The sequence below is a fragment of the Triplophysa rosa genome, linkage group LG8, assembly GCF_024868665.1.
Source record: "Triplophysa rosa linkage group LG8, Trosa_1v2, whole genome shotgun sequence".
In the NCBI taxonomy this organism is placed as follows: Eukaryota; Metazoa; Chordata; class Actinopteri; order Cypriniformes; family Nemacheilidae; genus Triplophysa; species Triplophysa rosa.
Window position 1 is genome coordinate 6,171,264 of NC_079897.1, and position 26,039 is coordinate 6,197,302.

At 43.3% G+C, this 26,039-nt stretch overlaps 1 protein-coding gene across 1 annotated transcript in view; it reads left to right on the forward strand.

Annotated features, from left to right (window-relative positions):
- Window positions 1–588: 588 nt before the first annotated feature.
- The window catches only part of si:dkey-22o22.2 (neural-cadherin), a 164,159-nt gene continuing 138,708 nt past the window's right edge, over window positions 589–26,039 (forward strand). The window contains exon 1 of the mRNA XM_057339641.1: window positions 589–1,495. Coding sequence (XP_057195624.1) covers window positions 826–1,495 — 670 coding nt within the window. The 5' untranslated portion in view covers window positions 589–825. The remainder of the gene's footprint in view (window positions 1,496–26,039) is intronic.

Consider the following 26,039-nt stretch of genomic DNA (forward strand, 5'->3'; position numbering starts at 1 on the left):
TACCCAGCATGCACTTGGTTTTCAAAGGTGGTGTTCAGCAGGAATTCATGTGAACATTCATGAATTTTGAAATCTGGGAGGACGGGGGAGGTATAATAAGTGCTTTGCATCAGTCTGGGGAATTTTAATAAAGCATCATTATGTCCCAAGCCTCAACTCAATCACTTCTACTGAATTTCAAAACTGAAAGGTTCCTCTAAACAAGACCGTGAGCCAGAAGAGTGCAGTTTACGCATATCTAAAATTAAAAAAGTTTTTCAAAAGTATATTGTACTCACAGAAAAAAATATTTCGATACAAAAAAAATGTGTATTTTAAATTCTGCTCACATGTGATCATGGACTTTAAACCAAACAATATTGTGATAGGAACTGTATAATTTTTGAAGGTGTCTGTATATGTTCAGAAACGAGTCCAAAATAGCGTCTTCGCTGCTGAAAGCACTGGTATTTAGATTAGGTAGGCAGGCATTAACACCCGGTCAAACCTCTTCATCACTGTGATTGGCTGAACCTTCATAGGCGGGGTCTAGGGTACCACATGGAGCCTAGAGATGCTGTGTATCAGTTTATGAGGGAATGAGTGAGAGTATGGTTGAACGATGCCGATCGCGGAGCCGTACTGACCTGAATCTAACATTGAAAACTTCTTGTTTCTTCTCTGTGGAATTTGTGCTGCTTTTTAACAGATAGCCTATTAATTTCATTTTATGTATTTATTTTAAGGCTGGCTTTGGCTTCTAGTTTTAATATTAGTGCATAAGTGATCAAACTTTCTAAGGACGATTTTAAGGACAAATAATACAGTGACCGAATTAATGGAATCATGACGGCACAGTTACGGGATACGAGATTTGGCCGATCAAATTATGCATTTCCTTTAACTCTGTTTTTCATTTCTGTTAAGATCGTGAATTCTACTATTTTATATGGACAAATCGAGGAAAACGCGCCGGCCGGAACGTTGGTCACTGGATTACCATTTGGAGACAAATGCCAAGATTCAAATTTACCAGAACTAAAACCAACTTTAACAGGGAAGTTCTCGTCGGATTTTACGCTTGAATATCTGGAGAACACTGGATTCGTTTTAAAAACCACCAAAAGTTTTGACGGGGAATTCAAATCGAGCTATACAGTGAGCGCGAGTTGCAAGAACGCGAATGAGAACGTGACGATTATAATTAATATAGTCCCTAAAAACGACAGCTCACTACAATTAAAGGTAAAAAACGAAATGAAAGATGCGCATACCCAAGGGAGAAAGCCAAGAGCCGTCTCTGAAGAATTGACATACACCGTTACAGTGTCTGAGAATGTGAAAGTCGGAGACTTGATCTTTACGGTACCGGAGCAGAGGTTCGAGAAAAAGGGGTTCGAGGTGCTTTCGGAGGGAAACTCGCCGGTTCAGATGGAGAGAGAGTCGGGGCGCGTGTACCTAGCGCACCGTTTGGTGACAACCGCCGAAGTCTTGGTTAAAATCCACAACATGAGAGGTAACACATGCAGCCTTTTGCTTTTTATACAAATTAACTTTTTTACGCGTTTGCATGAAATGAATGTGAATGACATTACTTATATTGGAAGCCTACCTTCAGATTGTTGCAAATCAATTTTAACACCTAATGCAGCTTACCTCTTAGCTGGTAAACTGTGTTGTGTTTTTGTGTTATGGTCTCCGTGTACTGTTGTTGCTCTTTCTGTGTTCTGGATGCTCCTGTCACCAAAACAAATTCCTTGTATGTGCAAACATACTTGGCAATAAAGCTCTTTCTGATTCTGATTCTGTGCGCTGATCATAAACTAAAGCCACCAGATATCGCATTGAAGGGATTGTTTTTTAAAAACACAAAATTAGACAGTAGTCCTCAATATTACTGAATAACGGGTAGGCTATACCGTTCCTCTCTGATCCTCGATATTCTGGAATTGATCCTGCGCTACATAGAACGCACACCACACAGTAAAATCACCAGTGTTAAAAAAGGTCAAATTAACACTCACAGTGTTTATATAATCCAAAATGTGGATTATACTGCATAAACAATGTGAGTGTTAATTTGACCTTTTTTAACACTGGCGATTTTGCTGTGCACTGTGAACAGTAAATGCAAAATGTTTTATGTATCATCTGAAGTCTAACGTGAAAGAATAAACATAGATAATATTCAATGCAACTCCCAATCAAAAGCCATGAAAAACTGTTTTTTGTTGTTGTTTGAAGGTAATGGTGTTTATAGATGGTGTCATTTTAACAACATAAACAAACGTTAATGCGTATGCGCACTTTTGTGACCCCCAACTTAATTTAATATTCACAAACAATAGAGTGCCTGTAGATTATTTCTGATAACAATCAAAAAAACTGAGAAGAACCGTTACTTGGTTAAACTTTTCTCTCCAATAATTTGGATTTAGACTTCGATACCAAGCTCAACCGCTAGATGTCAATGTACCTTACGGTTTGTTTAAATGCGTCAAAACTACAGGACCCATTCAACAAATAGTTTATTTAATAAAATGAACATACAACAAAATTCAACAAATCGTTTATTCAATACAATTATTATACAGTTAAATAATAATATAAATTAATATTAACATAAATTAAATTAAATATAAATATTTATATTATTAGACACTAGTTAACCGGAAGTTAACTGGGGGTCAGGCGGGCGCCTGTCCGATGAAACGGTCTGATGTATTTTACTATTATTATGCATGGGATTTTCATTGTTTGTATGTACATTGCAAAAGTACACAATTCTATATTTTAATATTCTGTAACTTCTGTTCCAGCTGTAATGTATTCTTGTTTTTTTGTTTGCCAAGTGAGGCTATAGTTCCAACTTTATTTTACAGTTTTATTTCTCTTAAGTGTGAGATGTTTGTATTCAGCACTTTGATAATTTTGTTACCAATATAAGAATGGATGGGTGGATGTTAACATATGTGACAGTTAGCATCAGTTACGTTTTGATTATTCCCAAATAAAGCCACTTTGTTATGTCTCTCACTGTAATACAATAACCAGTGAGGTAATGTACAGTACAGTACTTTGCCGGATAACCATGGTGAATTATTTGGAAATGAATATGTTATGACATGTTGGCTATACTGAAATGAAGTCACCTGGTATCATCAAGTAACTGGGTTTAAGTGAACGTAAATGTTATGGAAAAGTCTTCTCATTATGGCTGAGAGTTTGGGTAAAGTGGTTTAGGTCATGCAGGGCTGATTTTGCTAATCAGAGCTCTCAATGGAAATCTTCTTTCTGCTGTTTGTTTGGGGTAATTACTGATATTTTTTCACCTGGAAGTCACATGCGGTCTCAGATATCTGCACCGGGGCAGGATATGGAGTTTACATTGGGGGAAGCAATTGTTTGTTTTTGCAAGTGAGGGTCCAGTCCATCACCCGAATACAAGGAGGTTGTTTGCGATTCTGATTGAGGTCATCTCAGTGATTGTTTAACAAAGTGAATTCAGAGATCAAATGAATATCCCTCTTGACATGTTTACTGAAATTGTCTGGCTTTTCCTCTCTTTCCTTTGAAAGAGTGTGCATTGGGATTCCCTTGGAAATCTATGAGGAATGTGTTGTCTTATCCAATGATCTTCCATCTCCTGATTGCAGAATAAGGATAACTTAACTTGGAATGAGAGCTTGTTAAAATGCTTGAGTGAACTGGACAGATGTTGCCTTTTAAATGAAATCTGCTGCGTCTGCCTAACACAAGTCTGGTCAACAAAACCCAAAACACACCCTTCCATTCGATTCTGCCTCTCTATCATTTGTGACTCTTTAAAACACACTGGAGTGTCCTCTTAACAATTCTGCGAGAATTCAGCACAATGGGAACGTCGTCCTGTCGGCAACAGAAGAACTTTGTTTAACTCATTATCAGAGGCAGTTTGAAGGACTCTCTTACTCCCAACACTTATACGGTGAAGTCAAGCCAATGCAAGGTCTTCTGGGAGACAATTATTTTTGAATCCATTGTTTAGCCTCATGCTAACACAGTCAGTTTGAGTGCTTTTGGAATGGTGCTGTTTGTTTTGTCCTGTTTACCTGTGAGTTTTGGATAAGAACGTCCCATCTGTGTTAATAGTGCAGTCACACTACTAATCCCTGTAGTGTTTGGTATCTCTCAGGTAATTATTGCAGAGTTTGGACACATGTAGACCCACTAATGTTTTTGTAAACACGGTCAACTGTTTTCTTTATGCCAGATTTGTTCATTTGCAGTTTTTCCTTGGTCTTTCTTAAAGGGATAGTTCACCCAAAAATAAAAACGTTTTCATCATTTATTCATCTGCATGCCATTCAAAACCTCTATATGACTTAGGGCTGAAACGATTCCTCGAGTAACTAGAATAATTAGAATTAAGGCAATTAAGGCATTTTTTGTTGCCTCGAAGCTAGACATATGCCCGGTTAACCGAAAATATATATCACGTGATTTATGCACAACTTGTGAGTGAAGTACGGTAAAATGCTGCTGCATCCGAAAGCCAGAGGGTGCTCTCGTGCAGAAACTCCAAATATGCACTGCAGAAGAAGACCATAACACACGTAGTAGTAGGAAATGCCTAAGGACATGTTTTATCACCGATCCTCAAGCCTCCTCAGGTATTTTTATGATAATAAAGTATATTTATAATGATCATGTTTGACGGGTGTTGCGTTTTCAAATGCACGTTATAAGCGACTCAAAGTCGCACTGCTTTTAGATCGAGCAGCATTTCTACTGATCGCAGAGCCGTGCTTCACGGACAAGCTACGCATCAATAAAATAAACGATACCTTGCATTGTCGCAGCCAGCTCAGTTTCAGCAGGATTTGGTGGTAACTGCGGTTAACCGGGCACATGTCTACTCGAAGCCTCGTTTAATCCATTTAACTACAGTACACACTGAGCACTGCGTTTCCCCACGTACCGTTATTACTAACGCACAGCCCGCTAAACTCTATTCATGTTACAGGGCTCTCAAGTCTCACGCATTCACCGTGACACACGCATTTTAGACTGTTCACACGCTCACACGTGTTTCTCATGCTGATAAATAAGTAAGAGCTTATTGAAATGGTGAACTGCTATTTTATTTAGTTTTAGTCTATTTTGCGAGTGAAACGTCTTGGTTACAGATGTAACCTCAGTTCCCTGATGGAGGGAACGAGACATTGTGTCGAGCTGACAGATGGGGTTCGCTCTTGAGAACCTATCAACTTCTGACTAGTTTAGAAAAGGCCAATGAAATTGGCGAATGAAATTTGCATGCCGGACTCCGCCCCCGGATATCTGGGTATAAAAGGGAGACGGCGTGATGCATTCATTCACCTTTTGGTCTGAGGAGCCTGATCATCCCTCGACCACTGCGGCGGGCGGCCAGCGTTGTGGCAAGAAGGACACAATGTCTCGTTCCCTCCATCAGGGAAATGAGGTTACATCCGTAACCAAGACGTTCCCTTTCTGTCGGTCTCTCGACGTTGTGTCGAGCCGACAGATGGAGTTCCTATGGAAAACGCCACAGCGCTGTGCCACGTCACAATCTCCAGCGGAGCGACGTTGACTGGCCTGGGCGAGTCAGACGTGAGCACTAGCGCGGAATTGTAACCGTCCAGTGGAGAGGTAGGGGGCCCCAGAGCTTTTGAAGAAAAGGTGGGAAGCCCCTGCCACCGACCGTCACGGGCGGAGGCCTTGATTCTCTAACAGCGAGAAGCCGCCCGGCACCGTAAGGGCCACTGGGTAAGCATTGTTCCCCCCTTGGGCAAAAACGCTACAGAGACCACTACCTACCATCAGGAGGAATTAGAGACACCACATGGTCTCACCAATCAGGTTGGGTTTACCATGTCTGGAGCACTAGGTCCGGTTAGAGCTATGTGGTAGATAACTCAACTGTTCCCCGGCCTAAGGTGCTTAGTGATGGATGGAATGCCTGTTCTTTACCCAGTGGGGAAAGAAGGGAGGCTAAATAGCCGCTGATCCCCCTAGAGGAAGGGGGAAGGGCTTTCACAAGCGTACACCCTACCGCCTGCCGGTCCTACACGTCGCCCTGCAGGACGCGGGCTGACACCGGTTCCACGCGTAGGTATTAGAACCTCGCGAAGGTGTTGGGCATAGCCCAACCCGCAGCTCTGCAGATGTCTGCCAGAGAGGCGCCCTGAGCCAGTGCCCATGAGGAGTGTGCCTCACTCCTAACGGGCAGGGGCGATCTTGAGATCGGTATGCCGTAGCGACGGCATCCACGATCCAGTGCGCCTGCCTCTGTTTGGAGACAGCCCTCCCCTTCTGCTGACCTCCAAAACAGACAAAGAGCTGCTCAGAGCTTATGAAGCTCTGCGTGCGGTCGAAGTAGAGGCGCAGTGCGCGTACTGGACACAATCCGGATGGGGTTGGGTCTTCCTCTCCGGTGGGGAGCACCTGCAGGTTCACCACCTGGTCTCTCGGGAGAGTGGTGGTAACTTTGGGCACATAGCCGGGAAGAGAATCCCCGGGCCCGAGTTCTAGGCAATCTGTGGACACGGAGGGTGCTTGTAGATCCCCTACCCTCTTGGAGGTGAGCGCCATCAGGAGAGCCGTCTTTATCGTGAGGTGAGACAGAGGGGGGGGCTCTTGAGGCCCGCCACCTATCGCAAGAGGGTATGGAGCGCGGATGAGGTGGTCGCCTTCTCGCGCCCCTCAAGAACCTAATGACCCTGTCCCTGAGGCTTCCCAGCAACTGGGTCGTGATGAGCGGCCGTAGCGGCTACATACACTCCCAGTGTGGAGGGGGAGAGGTTACTCTCCAGTCTCTCTTGAGGAAGGGACAGCACGTTCCCGATCGAGCAACTCCGCGGGTCTTCTCCCCGAGAAGAGCACCAGGATGAGAAGAGGCGCCACTTATGGGTGTATAGTCGCCTAGTGGCCGAGGCCCTTGCCTGAATGATGACCTTGCACAGGGTCTTGCCAGCTGTGCGCAAGGGCATCCGTGCCGAGGGGTGCCTCGGTCAGGGAGTACCAAAGCGGACAATGGGTGGAGTCTGGGGCCGAACTGCTCCCAAATGAGCCGGACTGCGTGGGCATGGAGTTGCCACTCTCCGCGAGGCGTCAACTGACGAGAGAGCGCATCGGCTGTCTGGTTCAGGATGCCTGGGATGTGTGTGGCTCGCAGGGAGCTGATCACCTGCTGACTCCAGAGTAGGAGGCGCCGGGCGAGTCGTGTTAGCTGCCGTGAGCGAAATGCCACCCTGACGATTGATATACGGCAGCTGTGCCGTCCGACCGGACCAGCACATGCTTGTCCTGCACTAGAGGTTGTAGCCTCCTCAGTGCAAGTAGCACAGCCAACAACTCTAGGCAGTTGATATGCCAACGCAGGCGGGGGCCCGTCCACTGCCCCGACACTGCGCGCCCGTTGCACACGGCACCTCAACCCTGCAGGGAGGCATCTGTTGCCATGACATGCCTTGACCCCTGCCCTAGGGGGACACCTGTCCGCAAGAAGGTCATGGGAGACCAGGGGGTTAGGGTGCGTCGGCAGAAAGGCGTGATGACCATACGCCTGCTGCCGGTGTGCCACGCTCTCCAAGGAACCCAACTCTGTAGCCAGTGTTGGAGCGGTCGCATGTGCATCGACCCGAGTGGGACCACCCCCGCCGAGAATGCCATGTATCCCAGGAGCCTCTGAAAATGTTTCAGGGGAACCGCTGACTGCCTGAAAAGCTTCAGACAGTTCAACACTGACTGAGCGCGCTCTGTCAGTCACACTGTCATGGAGACAGAGTCGAGTTCCATACCGAAAAAGAGGATGCTCTGCACAGGGGAGAGCTTGCTCTTTTCAAGTTGACCTGTAGCCCCAACTGATCTATGTGCCGGAGCACCAGGTCCCTGTGTGTACACAACAGATCTCGCGAGTGTGCCAAGATAGCCAGTCGTCGAGATAGTTCAGTACCCGCACACCTCTTTCCCTGAGGGGAAGGAGGACAGCTTCCACGATCTTCGTGAAGACACATGGAGACAGGGACAGACTGAAGGGGAGGACCCTGTACTGATATGCCCGCCCCTCGAAAGCGAACCGCAGGAACGGCCGATGACGAGGGAGGATCGAGACATGAAAGTATCGATTCAGGTCGATTGCCATGAACCAATCCTGACATCTGACAGACATAAGGATGCGCCTCTGCGATCATCCTGAATGGCAGCTTGTGTAGGTGCTTGTTCAGGACATGTAGATCTAGGATGGGGCGCAGCCTCCCTCCTTTCTTTGGGACAATGAAGTACGGGCTGTAGAACCCATTGAACATCTCGGCTGGTGGGACAGGCTCGATCGCTCCCTTCGCTAGAAGAGTGGCGACCTCGGCCCGAAGCACGGGCGCATCCTTGCCTCTGCTTAGGTAGAGAGGATGCCCCGAAACTTGGGCGGCCGTCTGGCGAACTGGATCGTGTAGCTGAGACGGATCGTAATCCCTAGCCAACCTGACGGCCTGGGAAGCCGAGCCAGGCTCCCAGGAACCGAGACAGGGGGACTAGGGATTTGATCTGCTTCATCGTCCCCGCGGGGGGTGGTTTGATGGCCAGCAATACGGATCCCTTGCCGGGGGAGGGCTGTGCTGTGCTGTTTTTCCTGCCTGGCGTTTACGCAGCTCAACGCACTGTCTGACTGAGAGTGCTGAGGGCTGGTGTTTATACTCAACGTTGCTCTTCGCCATGGCGCAACATCGAGTTGCCGTCCACTGAGGTGTCAAGAGTGGGAGTGGCTGTAATGACCCAGAGAGAGAGGAAACTCTTTTTGCGAGGGGGCCAGCAGATGGTGAGACGGGGCAGGAATTGTCCCTATCCGTGGCTGGGGTCGGGCCGATGGTAGCCTCGATCTCCCTGGGGTCTTCCCATGAGGGCCGCTTCTGCTTTCGCTGCGGCTGCTGACGGGGCAATGGTCTCCTCTTCGATGTCTCTTCCGGGGGGCTGCCTGAGTAGGGGGCGCCAGAGCTGGAGGGCTTCGATGAGGACCAGGGCTGCTGGGAAGCAGACGGCGCACGGTACTCGACAGCCGAGGGCGGCCATCTGTGCAAGGTTCGGCCAGAGGTGTCTCTCATGGACCACAAGTGTGGACATCGCCCGACCCAGGGCCCGCGTGGTCACCTTGGTCGCCCGTAGAGCGAGGTCGGTGGCGGCGCGGAGTTCCTGCATAAGCACTGGGTCAGTCTCACCCTCGTGGAGCTATCGCAATGCCTTGGCCTGGCAGGAGCCATAGCGTGGAGAGAGGAGGCAGCTTGGTCCGCCGCAATGTAAGCTCTCGACACCAGAGATGCTGAGACCCCACATGCTTTGGACCGGAGTCTAGGTCGAGCCCCCCAGGTGGCCGCTGCCTGCGGGCATGAGTGCACCGCGGCGGCATACTCCACCTGGGGGACATCGACGTATCCTCTAGCTGTCTCACCCTCGAGGGAAGAGAGGGTGACAGAACTTTGTTTGACGTGAAACGTGCCGGAAAAGGGGCGTTCCAGGTCTTACTAAGTTCCTCATGCACTTCCGGAAAACACGGCACTGGGGGCGGGCGCGGCTTGGAGCCGCGCTCAAACCCGAGGCGCCATGTAGCCAGCTGCGAGCGCTGGGAGAGGCAGTGCATGGCTGACATTTCGACGTCCGCTTCTTCCTGGGCTCGACCCCCCGAGGGAGGGAGCCCGAGGAATCGTCGGAGTCGGATGGCAGTACGTCACCCCCCGATGCTGTAAGAGACATCTCATCATCACGGATCGTGTCCGAATACGTGTTTGAGGAACAAAGCGGTGGGACCGTCTCCTGGGGAACGGTCAGACGAGCGAAACGAGGTGCGAACGGTCCGTGAGCCAGCGGCTGGTGGATTAACGCTCACAATAGCCCTCATATCACCCTCGCTGCTTGCCGTAGCGGATGGCAGGGCCGTAGTCCTGCCGTCACGGAACGGGGAGCAGACGAGGTGGTGGCTGAGTCCCGTGGGAACACAGCCACCTGTGACGCAACGTCTGAATCGTCAACCGCCCGCAGTGCGGGCAGGACGTATCCACAACATCTGCCCCAGCGTACTGGAAGCAGACATCGTGTCCGTCCCCCTCCTCGATGAGTGTGTTGCACCTATGAGAACAGCGGCACATGCCACGCTGGAGAAATTTCCTCTTTTAGAGAAAAAACCCGAACACTTCTGGAACTGCCGAGACGCCCAGGGGAAAGTCACTGCAGGAATGGACCGTCCGCTGCACCATGTCATAAGATTCCGGCAGTAATTCGGCATAGAGATTGAAGTCTCAAAGTCGATCAGTGTGAAGGCTCCGAAGAACAAAAGGTGAATGAATGCAGCACGCCGTCTCCCTTTTATACCCGGATATCCGGGGGCGGAGTCCGGCATGCAAATTTCATTCGCAAATTTCATTGGCCTTTTCTAAACTAGTCAGAAGTTGATAGGTTCTCAAGAGCGAACCCCATCTGTCGGCTCGACACAACGTCGAGAGACCGACAGAACGGGAACTTGTTTTCCGGCTGCATTGAGTCCATCAAACTAGATGCGGACTTGTGGATGCCAAATCCTGTTATTTACACATGCCATCTGGCTGTTCTGCGTGTCTGAGTGAATGAACTGCACAGTTTAACGTGCTACATGCGTGATGCTCATAAATTTGTATGCGTCTGCGCTGAATGAGGACATGAACTTCACCTCCAGAGTTGCTCTGAGAGTTTATTTCACGAACATGTTATTGTTTGAGTGAAGAAACAGACATTCCAACAACCTGCCAATATAAACGTCACAGGCTATATATTACTATTTAATAGTCAAAAAAGAAACTAAAACTAATTTATATAAACTAAATACATCATGCATATGCTGAAGTTAGTTGTTTACCTTTGAAATGATTCTTTCTATTTTTATTATATGTTTCTTATTTATATATTTGTATTATATTGCATTTTGAATTTAATATGGCAATGGAATGTACTAAATGGGTTTAGTTTTCACAGATATTAATGTATGCAATTTCAGCAATAAAAACTTTAATTGTTCTAAAAAGGAAACAAATTAGTTGTTTTACTCATTTTAAGAGACCTGTCTTATTTTCTCTTGTATATTTAGTATTGCTTTTTAATAAAGAAAAAGTACTTATTATCCGAATACCCAATTGATCAATGGAAAATCAGTAGAATACTCGATTAGTAAAGGAATCGATAGCTGCAGCCCTAATATGACTCTTTCTTCTGTGAAACACAAAAGAAGATATTTTTAGAAATGTCTCAGCGGGTTTCAGTGTGTCCATAAGTCCCAAACTGTTTGGTGACCAACAATTTTCAAAATATCTTCTTTTTTGTGTTTGTCTTAAGAAAGTGATTCAGGTTATTTTTTGGGGGGTGAACTACCCCTATAAATGATCTTTAATTTAGCCTGTTTATTTCCACAAAGTGCTTTTTATTTAACTTTAACCGTCCAGACATTCCACGGGCATCAAACCCACAACTTTGCCATTGCTAGCATCTTGTTCAGCTATGTGTATATGGACCTTGTGTTTTGTTGTGGTATGCCAGCAGCATGTCTGTTATATTATTGGCTTGTTACATTTGTATAACAGCAGTGGTGGATGAGAGACACCAGCACGCTTGACTCTCTCCAGTGTCACTTGCCATTTAATCAGGAAGCCATTCATTGAGCAGAGAGGCTTAACAGTTTGTCCTGCACAATTAGCATTAGCATTACTATGCAGCGCACATAGTCGCAACCGTGGGGCAGCTTTCTAATCCTCATAAAGACCATTCCCATGGTGCCTTCTTTGGCTTGGTAAACACTGATAATGGCTTGCCTGCCGTACACATAGATCTTAAGGATGCTATGCACCCAAGTTTAGAAAAATCCTCATAAAGAATAAAACGTGGAAATCTGGGCTTCTAGAGTCATCCTCAGGAACTTGTGTGGAGCAGCAATGGTCCAAGAAAGGAAGCGAGGGTTAATTGTTGGATGTAAAACAAAACAAGAGCAGCCATTGACCTTTTAAATGAGGGCAGCTGTTATTCACTTGCAGTGCCCTTTGAATCCATATGATTTTTGTATGTTAATGAGAACTTCTCATGTAGCTCCAAAAATCTTGTATGTTTTACCCTATTTTATATATTTTGACTATATATTTATGAATCTCCTTTTTCAGTTACATGAGCTGGTTGATTTAACACAGTTTTTTTATATTAAACCCTGTTTTAATCCTAAAACACAAGGAAGAAATAATTTTAACAACTACATAAGGTGTTATGTAAATACCATCCACAAAAATGAACTACCATGTTTGCACTTAAAGCCGCAGTGTGGGGCCACTAGTGGTGAATTTGAGAATTGCAACCAATCTCTCAGTCCTCCGCTAACACCTCCATTTCGAAACACGACAGTGGCCACCACAGTACAAAAAGATTTTTTCTACACTTACAAAGAAGAAACTTTACTTCTCTTGGAGGTTATGCCCATTTGTAGCTAAAGCTATCAAACTACAGTTCATTTACATTGCTAAAGTGGGATTAGTTTACTGGTCCAGCAGAAAACAGGCAACTTCAACGTCGCTTTGAAAACCGATGACGACTACTATTAGTAAGCTACTCCTTCTCATCCTCCTACTACTACTACAACATATATACAAAACGTGCATTGTAGAGCTGTTTGTCTATTTTACAAAACATGGCAAATTCCATGTATGTAGGCCCGCTCTGTATGTAGATAGAAATAGCTTATTCTAAGGTAATACAAACATATTGGTTCATTACATAAGGTCTTTATACACCTCTGAAGACATAGTTTTGTATATTATATTGTACACACATCTTTTCCGTTCCCGGTATGAGTATGCTGTGCGCATTTGGCTGCCACTTCATACCGGGCTGTTTGTTTGTTTTGTCTTGTTTAAACTGTTTGTTATACGTCTTACACACTTATAAATGGACTTCAACTTTAATCTGACTTTAACTGGACAATTCAATGTGCAGAGGTGGTGTGCCCCGCTACAGTATGTTGCTTGTTGTGGTGTTCATCCGGCCTACCTTAACCTGCTGGCCTGCCTTCCTGGCGGTGGTTATTGTGTGGATGCTGTGGACGGAGTGTTTTCACTTGTCGTTTGGGGTCTGCACTGCTCTGCGTGTTCCCGTATGCCACTCGGGGTCCTGAGTTTGTACTTGTTGTTGGACTCTGTAATGTTCGACTTGAGGCATGCCACTCGGGGTCCTGGAGTTTGTACTCGTTGTTGGACTCTGTAATGTTCGACTTGAGGCATGCCACTCGGGGTCCTGGAGTTTGTACTCGTTGTTGGACTCTGTAATGTTCGACTTGAGGCACAATTTGACGCAGGTTGTTCAGTGTGTTGCTCTATGCAGAGGTGGGTAGTAACGCGCTACATTTACTTCGTTACATTTACTTGAGTAACATTTTGGAAAATATGTACTTTTTAAGTAAAATTAAAAGTGTGAACTTTTACTCTTACTTGAGTAAATTTCTAATAGAAAATCTGTACTTTTACTTCGTTACATAACTTACATTGCGTGACGTTCCTTCGTTCCTTCATTTTAAAATATGCTTTTTAAAACGTGTTGTTTATTTCAAGGTTGTCTCTTTTTACGGGCATTCCCGAGTGATCGATTCTTTTGAGTCGATTCTTTTGAAAGCATTAATTGAACAATGGTCAAAACCATTTGAATAGGCTAATGAATCAGTTCAAATGATTTGTTCAGTTCGCAGCACGATCTGAATCATCTGAAGCAGGATTACTCACTCCTCGTAGCGCGAAACTTAAGAACACGCAGAACACAAAGAGCGTTGGATGAAGTGGATATTAATCTATATCTATACAATCAAAACTGCAAATGTGTCATATTGTTTGCCAGCAATGATAAATGCCCGCGCGACCTGTTCGTCAGACACAGCAACATGCGCGTTACCTGTCAGACACAGAGACGTGGGCTTGCAGAAATATACATTTGAAGAACAGAAGGAAGAAAACTTGTTGATGGTCGTGTGGTTCACTGTTTACTGTTTGTTTACAAGTAAGAGCGTTTCACAACACACACGTGACACAACACGAGAAAACATGAGCGTTGTTCAAAAATGTGTATTTCATTTAAGAGAGCACTGCAGATGTTCTAGATCATCTTAGGAAATGCTCTGAGTTTAGTTCATGCTTTAGTTTGACATGGTCTATTATTCTAAATAAGTTGTGTAAACTACATTGACATCAGGACTAGATGAAATTTACAGAAATGCTTGTCTCTTCTGTGTTTGTCTATTCTTTAGTCTCTCTAATATATTGCAAAGATATCTGCTTATGATAATTAAAAATATTGATTAAAATGTAATATTAAAATATTGGCGTTAATATTAATTTTATGTAGTAGGCCTATATAATCAGATACAAAGTAACTAAGTAACTAGCTACTTGAGTAGTTTTTTCATTGCATACTTTTTTACTTTTACTCAAGTAATTTTTAAACTAGTGACTTTTACTTTTACTTGAGTAACAGTTTCTCTAGTTACTTGTACTTTTACTTGAGTAAAGATTTTGGCTACTCTACCCACCTCTGGCTCTATGAGGGACTACTTTGGTTGCTGCATTTTTGTTTTACTGTTCCTTCTCCAAATACTTTTTTTCTGTTTTAAATCAAGTACCATGATTGTTTGATATGTATAGTATATATGTCAGGAATGATGTCACGACCGGGGGGTTGTGACAGCGAGAGGAAGAACCCAAGCGCAGGCAGTGGTAAGGGGGTAACAAAACAAGACTGTAATCACTGGCAGGACAGTACAGGACGCCAGCTGCACCGGACTGGACACCGGACTGGTCAATGCTGTGACTTGGGGTGTCGGCTGGATCGCCGGCTGGAACACCGGACTGGACGCCGACTGCACCGGGCTGGACGCCTGCTGCACCGGCTGGATCACCGGCTGCACTGGACTGGACACCGGACTGGTCAATGCTGTGACTTGGGGTGTCAGCTGGATCGCCGGCTGGAACACCGGACTGGACACCGGACTGGACGCTGGCTGCACCGGGCTGGACGCCGGCTGCACCAGACTGGACATCGGACTGGACGCTGGACTGGACACCAGCTGGGACACCGGCTGGACTGCCGGCTGGATCACTGGTTGGACTGCCGGTTGGATCACCGGCTGCTGGGCAGGACTGGGTAGTGGCCCCCTCCTCGGCTTCTTCTTCTTCGACTATGGAGAAGCGGTAGGGGGCACGACTAGCTCCGTGTTGGAGGAGTCGGACGGGGAGTCCCACGACTCCCTCTGTCCACACCTGCCACGGAGGCTAGCAGGTGGTGGAGAGACTGTGGGGGGTGAGGTGGACGGTACTGAGTTCCACAAGGTGAGGGTGCCCACAACACAGTCCTCCGGGACGGACCCCAGACCGAAACGAGAGTAGTCCGGTCGACGCTGCAGCCGTTCCACCAGCTGTGGGAACGGCTGATAGACCAACTCCTCCCGCTCCGGAAAAGATGGGGGGTCGTCCATCCTGGCCAACAGGTAGGCACAAACCAACACCTCGGGGGTGGAAGCCCTCATGGCCTCTACCTCCCTAGCATAGTCCCGCAGAGGACGAAGGCACTGGGCCGGGAATAGGCCAACTCCAGCGTGTGACTGGGAGGAGAACCCCTTCCACCACTCGGGGTTAGAGGTGCAAGGCCACCGGGGAGTCTTGCGCCGTCCATGGCTGCCTGCTGGGTTCTATTATGGCGGATTTGTTCTGTCAGGGTTTGGAGGAAAGAACCCAAGCACAGGCAGCGGTAAGGGGGTAACAAAACAAGACTTTAATAATAAAAATATTAACAAAACAAAAACCCACGATGGGGAAAACAAGACACGAAAATAAGGGAAATAATATAACAAGCAAAACAGGAACAAAAACTGACTACACTAAACTGACAAAGACTAAACGCAACACTTGACAAGACTACAATAAACTAACAGTAAACTAGACTTACTTGATTATGGTCATCTCCAAGGTAACACAACGTACTGGTACATAGCCACAGAAGCACAACAAACGAGCACAGGACAATGAACACGAGGGCATTTTATAGGGAGACAAACAAAGGATAATTAACAAGGGAACAGGTGTAGGGGATGAAACACTGATGGAATGCTCACGAGGAACGAGAGGGCGGGAACAGAGACGCGGACTGGGGAGAGGGCATGTAAGGCCGAAAGGGTCAAAATCTCTCTCTCCACATATAACCTAAGGCTTTGCCATGACTCTGCCACAAGACCAAGAATAGACATGACATGATGAGGCAGAATCATGACAATATATTGTATGGTTTCTTGTATTATGTAATTTCAAACCTGTATGACTTTCTTCTGCAGAACACAAAAGAAGATATTTTGAGGAACTTTGGTAACCAAACAACATTGGACCTCATTGACTTACATTGTATGGACACAAAACTATACAGACATTTCTCAAAATATCATCTTTTGTGTTCCACAGAAAAAGAGTCATACACAGGTTTTGAGCAACATGAGGATGAATAAATGATGATAGAATCTTATGTGCATTAACAATGAAGCTCACTAGCCTATGTGTGTTTCCGTCCATCTTCCATTCAGGTAATGGACATTGTCACCCTTGCTAACCTCACTGATGTCAATATAAAACAAATCTTTAAAAAGGACCTGGAATTCAACAGCATACAGCAGCAGGTAGGAGTTCACCGCTCAGAGGCGGTGCAGTTTAGTGGCTACCCTTCAGCTTCGGTTGCCCTTCTCCCTGCTGTCGTGTGTTTTGTGGGTGTAATTAGGTGCTTCTTGCCCTTTTGCTTCCCACATGCACGTTATGTTCAGACAACTGCCTGTCCAACTACACCTTAGCCTATCTTGGGCTGTGTGCATGCCCAGGTCAGGGAGATGCCTGTCAGCTCCTATTAGGATACTAGAGAGGGTACAGTATGTAGACCTTGTGCTCACTGACATCTAAGGACATGTATCTTAAGGACATTACTTGTCAGGTAGTTATCTACTAGTATTTATTGCTTAAATGTGATTTTACATTTAATACAATTATATACAATAAAATATTAATATAAATATATATTGAGTATACATTTTTTTGTTAAATTTCTAGCCAGTCAGGCCTATAAGCAAACACAGACCGTAAGTTAACTTCGGGCCAGGTGTGTGAGTCAGATGAAACCGTCTATAGTAATAAAATTGCATTAAATTGACTTGACTGTATACATGTTGACAGCTTAAAGCTGCAATCCATAACAAAAATCAGTTATTAAGTGCATAAAAATAAATGTTCAAAACTCTTTCCTTCCTTAACCTGATTCACAACAGTAAGCTTATGATAATGATTTGCGCTGTCAGGTATAATTTAGCGCTTAATTGCGATTAATCGCATCTAGCATAAAGGTTTGTGTTTACATATACGTCTTTAAAATGTGCATATTAACTTTATATTTATAAACACAAACACATACACATACATGCATATATTTAAGAAAAATAAAGAAACACAAATACAAAAACATTTATATATAATTTCAATTATTGGTAAATAGAAATAAATACATGTAAATATTTCCTAAATATATATACATGTATGTGTTTATAAATACAAAATTAATATGCACAGTACACAAATATATATTATGTAAACACAAACTTCTATTCTGAATGCGATTAATCACGATTAATCATTTGACAGCCCTACAATTGAAAGGAAATTTGACTTAAGTCCATGCAAGACAAATATGTAGTAAACTGCAATTTTATGTTTCAAACAGAGAGGCAACATAGAAGCAAAAGTTTAAAACCTTTAACCAGAAGGTTGCTGCTTTGATTCCCACAAGAACCATCGCCATTGCCTTGAAACAGAACCATTAACCTTTAAACAGAACCATTAAAGGTGCGATGACGTGGTGTTGTTTATTGTTTTATAAAGTCTTCAATGCTGCATGCCCATTAAAACCGAGCATTTGCTGAGCTGGCCTCAAAACCTGGGTAGAAAATAGCCTATTACTTATTGATTTTGATTATTTTGAATGTAAAAACCATGCGAACGTCATAAGTAGACCTCGTACAACAGTATAAGTAAATGCCCACCGCTTTGATTGGATAGCAGTTTGCGTAGTTGGAGCCTTCTGTGAATTTGGTTCGAGATGTAATGTTAGGTTACACATTAGCACCATTCACAGTTTTCGCAGGGCATTAGTATTATCTGGAGACCTCCTTTGATTTATAAATTACCTCCCCACATCAGTATTTTATGTGACGCATTCGTGGATGTGATGGCAAGGCTTTGCGTATAGTTTGTATAGCCTATACTTGTATTGCGTTTAATGATAAATGACCGTACCTGTCAACATTTGAGACCCGTGATCGCGAACCTGACAAAAGATCACCGCGATCGCGGGTCTGAAATGTTGACGAGTTTCCATGATAAATAAACAAATGGGAGACTCCCGGTAACTTATGGATATCACCCAGCACCCGAAATAATACCAAAACACTTCAAACAGCCTCCATTATTCGCAAACGGTGGATAAAACCTTGAAAAATGATATATGAGCCTGCCAAATCACAGAGATCCCGATTTGCACGGGCTTAAGATCACAGACAACCTCTGCATAGATCAATCGATCAATAACAAAGCAATAGTGATGCATAGTACAAAAATGTTTTACTAACATAAGATTGCTGCGCCATTCCTATCGGATCCAATATGGACGGCACAGCACTGCATTTTAATTTTAGTCTCTCTACAAATCCAGTGCCTTGTTCACGAAGGAATCCTCGGAGAAATGAAACGAACAAACACTCCATGTTTTTACCACATGAGCTGGAACGTCTTTAAAAATAAACTTTAACCACGCATTCCTAAAATCGGAATCTGAAGGAAGGTTATGCAGCGACTGTATTCTTCCACAACCTGGGATGGCACAATATTTAGCTATCTTTAACGACATGTTTGTTTATTGCTTGCTAGCTCTGTCCGGTTCCGCGCCACCTGTTCTGTCATGCGTGAAGTAGTCGTTGATATTTTTCTTTGGAGGTGGGGTTCAACCTATCAATGTCATAGATAGGTGCATTCCAGAACCTGGCGTTCGCTGGGCCTGGTGTCAATAACAGATGCAATCTCAGTAACAAGGGCGTTTTCAGTTCTGACACTTACATGATGTTCGCGTGAATACGACTCCCTCTTATATAACAAAAGCTCGGGTTAAAATTGTGATTTTAATTCATGGCACCTTTAACCATCGCCATAACCCCAAGTTCCTCCAGAAGATCTCCATAAAAGGCTCAAGGTCTTATTCTACTCTGATATGGTTTCACCAGCCCTGCTTTTCTAAATTGGGTTAATTTTCACAAAGAATGATAATTTGTATCTTGCATAGCAAAGTGTATTGGAATGACAAATGATAGGTAATGGAGTGTTGTATGCTGAAGCTTTAGAATATGAAACAGGAATGTTCCAGACAGTTATGATGGCAGCCCTTGGCAGGTTATTAGACATGTCACTCATTAGTCATCTGACGAGATGCTCACTTATGCATGCTGTCAGTTTGAGGAGGTTTGTTTACCGCTAGTGGCCAATTAATTACCTCTTCATTACGTCTGCACTGACAATAAATCCACAAGCAAACAATGGCCTGCACTTTCCTCCCCTGCCAGATGTCATTTTGTGCGGAATTAAATATAAAATACATAAACAATGACCTGTCATTAGATTATAATTTACTTGAAGTCACTAGCAAATCTTCTTGGGTTCCTTGCCCTTAAATGTCATATTCAGACAGCAGAAGAAATGCAAAAGCTCGGGGGCATCGCAGACCACCCGTTTCTCACCCGTTCGTTCGGTTCGTACAATTAGTCCTTTCCCATCTGCCCTGCGTAGCCTAAGGACTTGACCATGATCCTTGCTCACGCACTTTAGAAAGAACCATTATAGCAATGTGCACAGGAGATTTCACCCTGCTCTGAGATATTCTGAACATCACACAGTGTGTGAGTGTGTCTCTGCATATGAGGTGTTGTTTGAGACAAAGCGGTTTTAATTGTGCCTTTCAACGCATGATTTTGCAAGTGAGTATGTGTGCTTGGCGGGGGGGGGTTTGATGTGTGTGTGGGGGGGTGGGGTGGGTTCGTAAAAGTTCAGAGACTGCTGCAGGATATAGTGTTGTGAGGAAGTCAAAGCTTTACAGAATGATCTTTTTTGGTTGTAAATGAAGCCCTGGAGAACTGTCTGGGTCAGTTTGAATTAGTGTTACTGATGGCCAGAGCGGGCTGGTGTTTGTGTTCTTGGCGTGCATACAGTATGTTTATTTGGATATTGGTATGTGAGACCACAGGTGATAAAGTCAAGACTGTCGGTTTTTGTCAAGTCTGCTACTGAAAGACACTTTCAGTGTCACTTTTATTTTAAGCTGTTTATTTCAAGCATGGTTTTATTATGAAGTCCACTTGCAAACTTTACCAATAAAAAGTTATTAAAGGGATAGTTCAGGGATCATTTACTCACCCTCTTGTTATTTCTAACCTGTATGACTTTCTTCTGCAGAACACAAAAGAAGATATTTTGAAGAATGTTAACCGAACAACGGTGGTACCTATATTCAATTCTTGTGTATGGACACAAAACCAATGCATGTCAATAAGTACCGCCATTGTTCACTTACCAACATTCTTTAAAACACTCAGGTTTGAATTGACAAGAGGGTGAGTAAATGATGACATTTTTTGGGTGAACTATCCCTTTAAGACCCCTAGTTTTTTAATATAGTCAAAATATTTCACACCCAATTCAAGACCCAAAGGATTAAAATGCCAGTGCCACCCTACATTTATTTGCCCAATTTCATGTTTAAACAATTTTCATTTCATAATTTCACATGATGTCCATTCATTTCTGTATATTTTGTGACATCCAGTTTGCAGTACAGAACAATTCATATCTCTCACTTGCTTTCAATGCTTAGTATTTTTTTTCTGTTTTGATCTCTCTGTCCAAATCCTGTCCTCTTGGTTAATTTAACTTCAGTCCGGCTGTTCTATAATAGTTTATTGACAGGAAATGCAGAGTGGCCCAGAGCCATGACATTTTTAATGATTCATTAGGACAAGGTCATCAGAAAGCGTAAACTGCACCAAGCTTCTGCAGCACAGGGGCTTCCATTTCAGCCCCTGCTTTTGATCTTAATTGTTAAATTGGCCATGCTGACTTAGATTTATTTTAATTCTTGCTGAAGCATGCCGTCACCCCCCTTTTTCGAAATCCCTCACTTTCAATGCAAAAGGAAATTGCGCATTCAATTTAAACCTTCCGCTGCGGGAATTCAGTGGCAAATTTATTTATCAAAGCTGACGATCGCTGTTCCGGCCTGATTGAACTCATATCAGTCAGCCTGGAAACAAACAAAGAGATAAAAAATCCCATTCGACCAATGAGCGGTTTTGATTCGTCTTTCAATCTAGCTGAACACGGTTCCATTAAGAGATCAATGAGGACGAAGTGTTCCCTTTTGTGTGGAAAGTCCAGCCACTGGAAAGAATTGCACAATGCTCATCGTTGTGTAATAGCCCTCGGAAATTTAAGGTGAGAGCTTCTTCTGTGATTGTCTACCTGACACAGTGCAGCTTGTCGAATGATTTTTTGTCATGGAATTTAAAGTAGGATTTCCCAACCCTGGGGTTTGTAATTTAGGTCAAAGGATTCAGTTCACCAAAAAAGTTGGGGAATCCCTCAGTGTAGATGAAAGTTAAGGGGTGGGATCTCCGTTATTCCGCATGCTAAAGTTGATTTGGTCGGAATGCATAAACATTGTTTGACACTTGAAAATGGTTTCTGACCCGTTTGAGCACCAAGCATTTCAATTTAGTTTGTGACATCAGCATGTTTTCTTCCTCTATTCTCTTCCTTTGTGGAAATGAGAGCTCTCCAAAGCTCTGACACTCGATAATTATGTGAACTCTTTGCGGCAAACATCTCTCTCTTCTTCCAGAGTTTGTCTCCATCTGCTGAATATTGGTACATTGTTAGGCAGAAACACACCTAATTAGATTGTTGGATATGTGCAAGTGTGTATTTGTTCTTGAAAGCTGGTGGCACCATCACAATCTGTACTCCTGTCCAGTGGTGTAAAGTATTGGAGTAAATGTACTTAGTTACTTTACTTAAGTATCTTTTTGGCTACTTTGTAGTTGTACTGAGTATTAAAGATATTAGCAACTTTTACTCTCTACTTAACTACATTTTTGAACAAGTATATGTACTCTTTACTCCACTACATTTGTAATGACTAATGCAATTACACATTACATTTTGCATGGCACCTATCTTATAATTAATATTGCTATTTACAGGGCATTGAAGGTACTACAATCTTGTGGATTTTGCCCTAACTTACAAAAACTTGTCAACATGGCTTCTTTATATGAATATGAGTGCAGTATCAGGTAGATGTCAATCGCTGGCGGTTTACACACGGTTAGCCCTTACCCGCTATTTCTACAGTAATATATTGGCAACACTGTTGCCAGCTAGTTACTGTAGGTCACACATCTACAAAAGCTCTTATTTTTAAAACTAACTCTTCCTAAATGTGCTCTAAACATGTTTGCTCAAAATTTGACCATATGGTGGGACTATTGCCATGAAGTGATGTAAACCAGTAAAAAGAATGTATAGTATTTCAATTTTCAAAAGTGCTCTCACACTATATAGACAAAATATTAACCTATAGAATGAGTCGGACACAGAGAAATGAACAATCCACATATGAATCTCAACAATGGTGACAATCAACTGAACAGCTTCATGCTGCAATGCATGCTGGGTACATAGTACAAAACTCATTCATGATTGTTTGTCACCATTGATGAGGTTTGTATGTCAAGTGTCTAACTGTGTCTCAATTGCAAAGAAAGATTTTCTGACAGAGATCTTTCCATTATAACATGTAATCACTTTACCAAACATATCTTAATAAATCTTAAATGCTATATTATTATTATTTAATGATTGAATTCTTTCAGATGTATCTTCAGTTACTAAGCAAACATAAAGTTGCGGTTCCTGTAAAGTCCCTTTCAGTGTTATTGTATAAGTGTACATTTTAAAGCTACAAGAAAGTCAAAGAGTCCAACCAAAGCAAACACTGATCGCCATAATGGTGACTTAAAACACAATTGAACCACTATGAACTCGAGTTCAATCTCAATAAGATCTTACACAGATGACAGAAATAAAGTGAAAGTGGTGTCTGTAATATGTGAAGATGTTATTGATGTTTGTGTTTAATTCTCCTCTGGTGAAATCTTGACAGATTTATTGTGTTCATCTGTTATTTACACGTGTTCATCTAAGACTGTGTGACTTAAGTGCGTTAATACAAACAGCCATTGCAGTAGTTTACTGTAAAACACCTACAGTAACTAGCAGGCAACAGTGTTGCCAATACAGTATATTACTGTAGAAATGGCAGGTAAGGGCTAACAGTGTATGTGAAATGAGGACATGACTGCAGCTGGCCGATGAGGCCCAAACCAGCATGTCCAGTGCAAAAAGGCTTTGACTTTTTGATATTTACTTAACATTATTTTATTTATCCTGTTATATTGAAGAGACCTTTTTGAAGGAGCTTTGGTTTACTTATGAGCAGCTTGAGCTTAAATGAGACTTAGGGTGTTTGTAATGACGTAGGTTATGATGTCGCCATGATTTGTTGCAATTTTGAGGTGTTCAGTCTTATTATGATTTAAGAAAATAAATGCGATTGCTCTCCTCACAAATCAACTGTTTCTGTTTTTCACTGACGTGTCTCTTAAGTGTTGAGGACTAGTGCTGCTTTGAGCCTACATTCAGTATGAGTAAAATACTCAAGTACTGTTAAAATCAGATACTCGAAGACTTTTACTGAAGTCGTTTTGAAATTGGTGACTTGTAACTTGTAATGGAGTAATTTTCACTGCAAGGTATCTGTACTTTTACTTAAGTATGGTTTTCAGGTACTCTTTACACCTCTGCTCCTGTCTTACTTTTAGTTCCAGTATCATGACCCAAATACACAGAATGTTGTGAATGAGCACCTGGGCCACAACTAGAGGCACACCTGTGCTCTGTGGAGCCCAATACCAGCTGTCCCTGGCCTGGTGGATAAAACTAGTGGGAGACAGCGGTATAGCTGTCAGAGGAGAAAAGATGGTTTTGATGAGCAGCGAGCCAGACAGAGGCGGGGAACATATCAACATGTGTTCCCCAGCTTCAGAACTGTGATGGGAAATCAATATTATGTAAGCACTGAGTTGAAAACCTCTCCAGTGTTGCTGTCGATTTCATATGGGGCCATGGCACCATCCTAGATGATCATTTGCATATTGCTGTACAGCTCCTCTTTTTTGAAATGCCAACTTCAAAGAGCGCAAATAAACCAAGAGAAAAGAGCGACTCGTTTAAAGATTTAAAAGCTGCAGAAATCAATTAAGCAAACACGCTAAGATTTTTCATGTTTGTGCGCGCCAGAAAATCAACAAACAAATGTGGTTCGTTTTGAATTTCGCTTTGATTGGAGGTTGCCGGAAAGTAGTCTAACAAAATACCTTGTAGTGCTGCCCCCTGGGAATGACTTGTGGAATATAACTCCCACAATACTTTTATTCAGTGTGGTATGACAGTTTTGTGACATTGAGTTGCTGTACATGGGGGAAACATAAAGACATTTTAGTGTAAATTATTTTGTATGGGGAAATAAGTGTGATTTATTTATAATATGCAGTCTTATTTTAGTGGCTAGTTTGTTTTTGGCAAGTGTTTTCCTTCCTTCCTTCCATTGAATGTATTACACATACTCTGTATGACTTGCTCGCGATTTTTTTGTAACCATGCAATTTACCTCAAATCTCCTCAGCACCTTTGCATATTCCAACTTGCCATCACATTGTAAGCATTGAAAGCACAGCTGTATTGTTTTTTATTGCTTTATTGCTTTTTTTAAAGCTTTTGATTACTTTGTTGTACAGCAGCGAGTTCAGAGAACATTTTGTAGAATATTGTGTTCCATAGAAGAAAGTGTGTTCACAGGTATGAAACAACATGATGGTGTGTGAATCATAACAAAACGTTTATTTTTGTGTGAACAATTTCTTTAAGTTTGACAGGCAAAAGCACTTCTTTCTTCCCTTCATGTCCTTGCTTCTTCTTATTTTTTGTTTTCTACTTCAGTCTAGCGACAGTTTCTGCCCTTGTTCTCTCTCTGTGTGTCCTTGAAGTCCTTGATCTGATTTAGCGATCATATTTTCATTTCCTGAGTGTAGTTTTGTGCTTTTATGCTCTTTTACTAAATCACGCAGCGTAAAACTTGAAATGCCACTTTGGAAGAAAACAGATGTTTCTCCGATCATCTCTCTGAAATATAGTGCTAACAACAGCGTCCCGCTCCCATCACCTCATGAAATCTGCCCAGATCTGACAGAAAGAGCGGCCCTAACAAGAACATTATGCCTGCCTGGTCAGCATGCTGACATTTTATGTGCACCCATTCTCCAGCACATCCCGCGGAGCCAGATTGCTTAGTCGGATGTGATTGGAAACATGAAAGCTGTATTGTGTTGCCCTGAGCCATATCAGATTCAAAGCCGAGTCCAAACTACATTCTTCAGTCGTGCTGGAAAAACACACACAAATGCTTCTCCAGAAACCAGGGCATCATGTCCATGAGGCATTTCCGGATCTACAGGCAAATGCCGTGCAACATAAGGCTGTTCATTATTCCATCATGTCGTCCTGCTGGTTTGGGCCGCTTAATTTCTCTTTTTGATGCTCTACTTACATCATTTTATAGTCCGGCACCTTAGCGGATCTAATGAATTATTAAAAGTTTTCCTCTCATGTACTATTTATGATCTTAAACAACTTTTCCCAGCTAACTACTGTATAGCTTACTGGCTACCAAAAAATACCCAAAGCTAATGTCCCTCAGTTTCGATTCGGTCTCTTTATGCCAGTGGATCCCATATGCACCGTTTTTGCATTGAGCAGATGTGATTTCAAAGATTAATGGCGGTA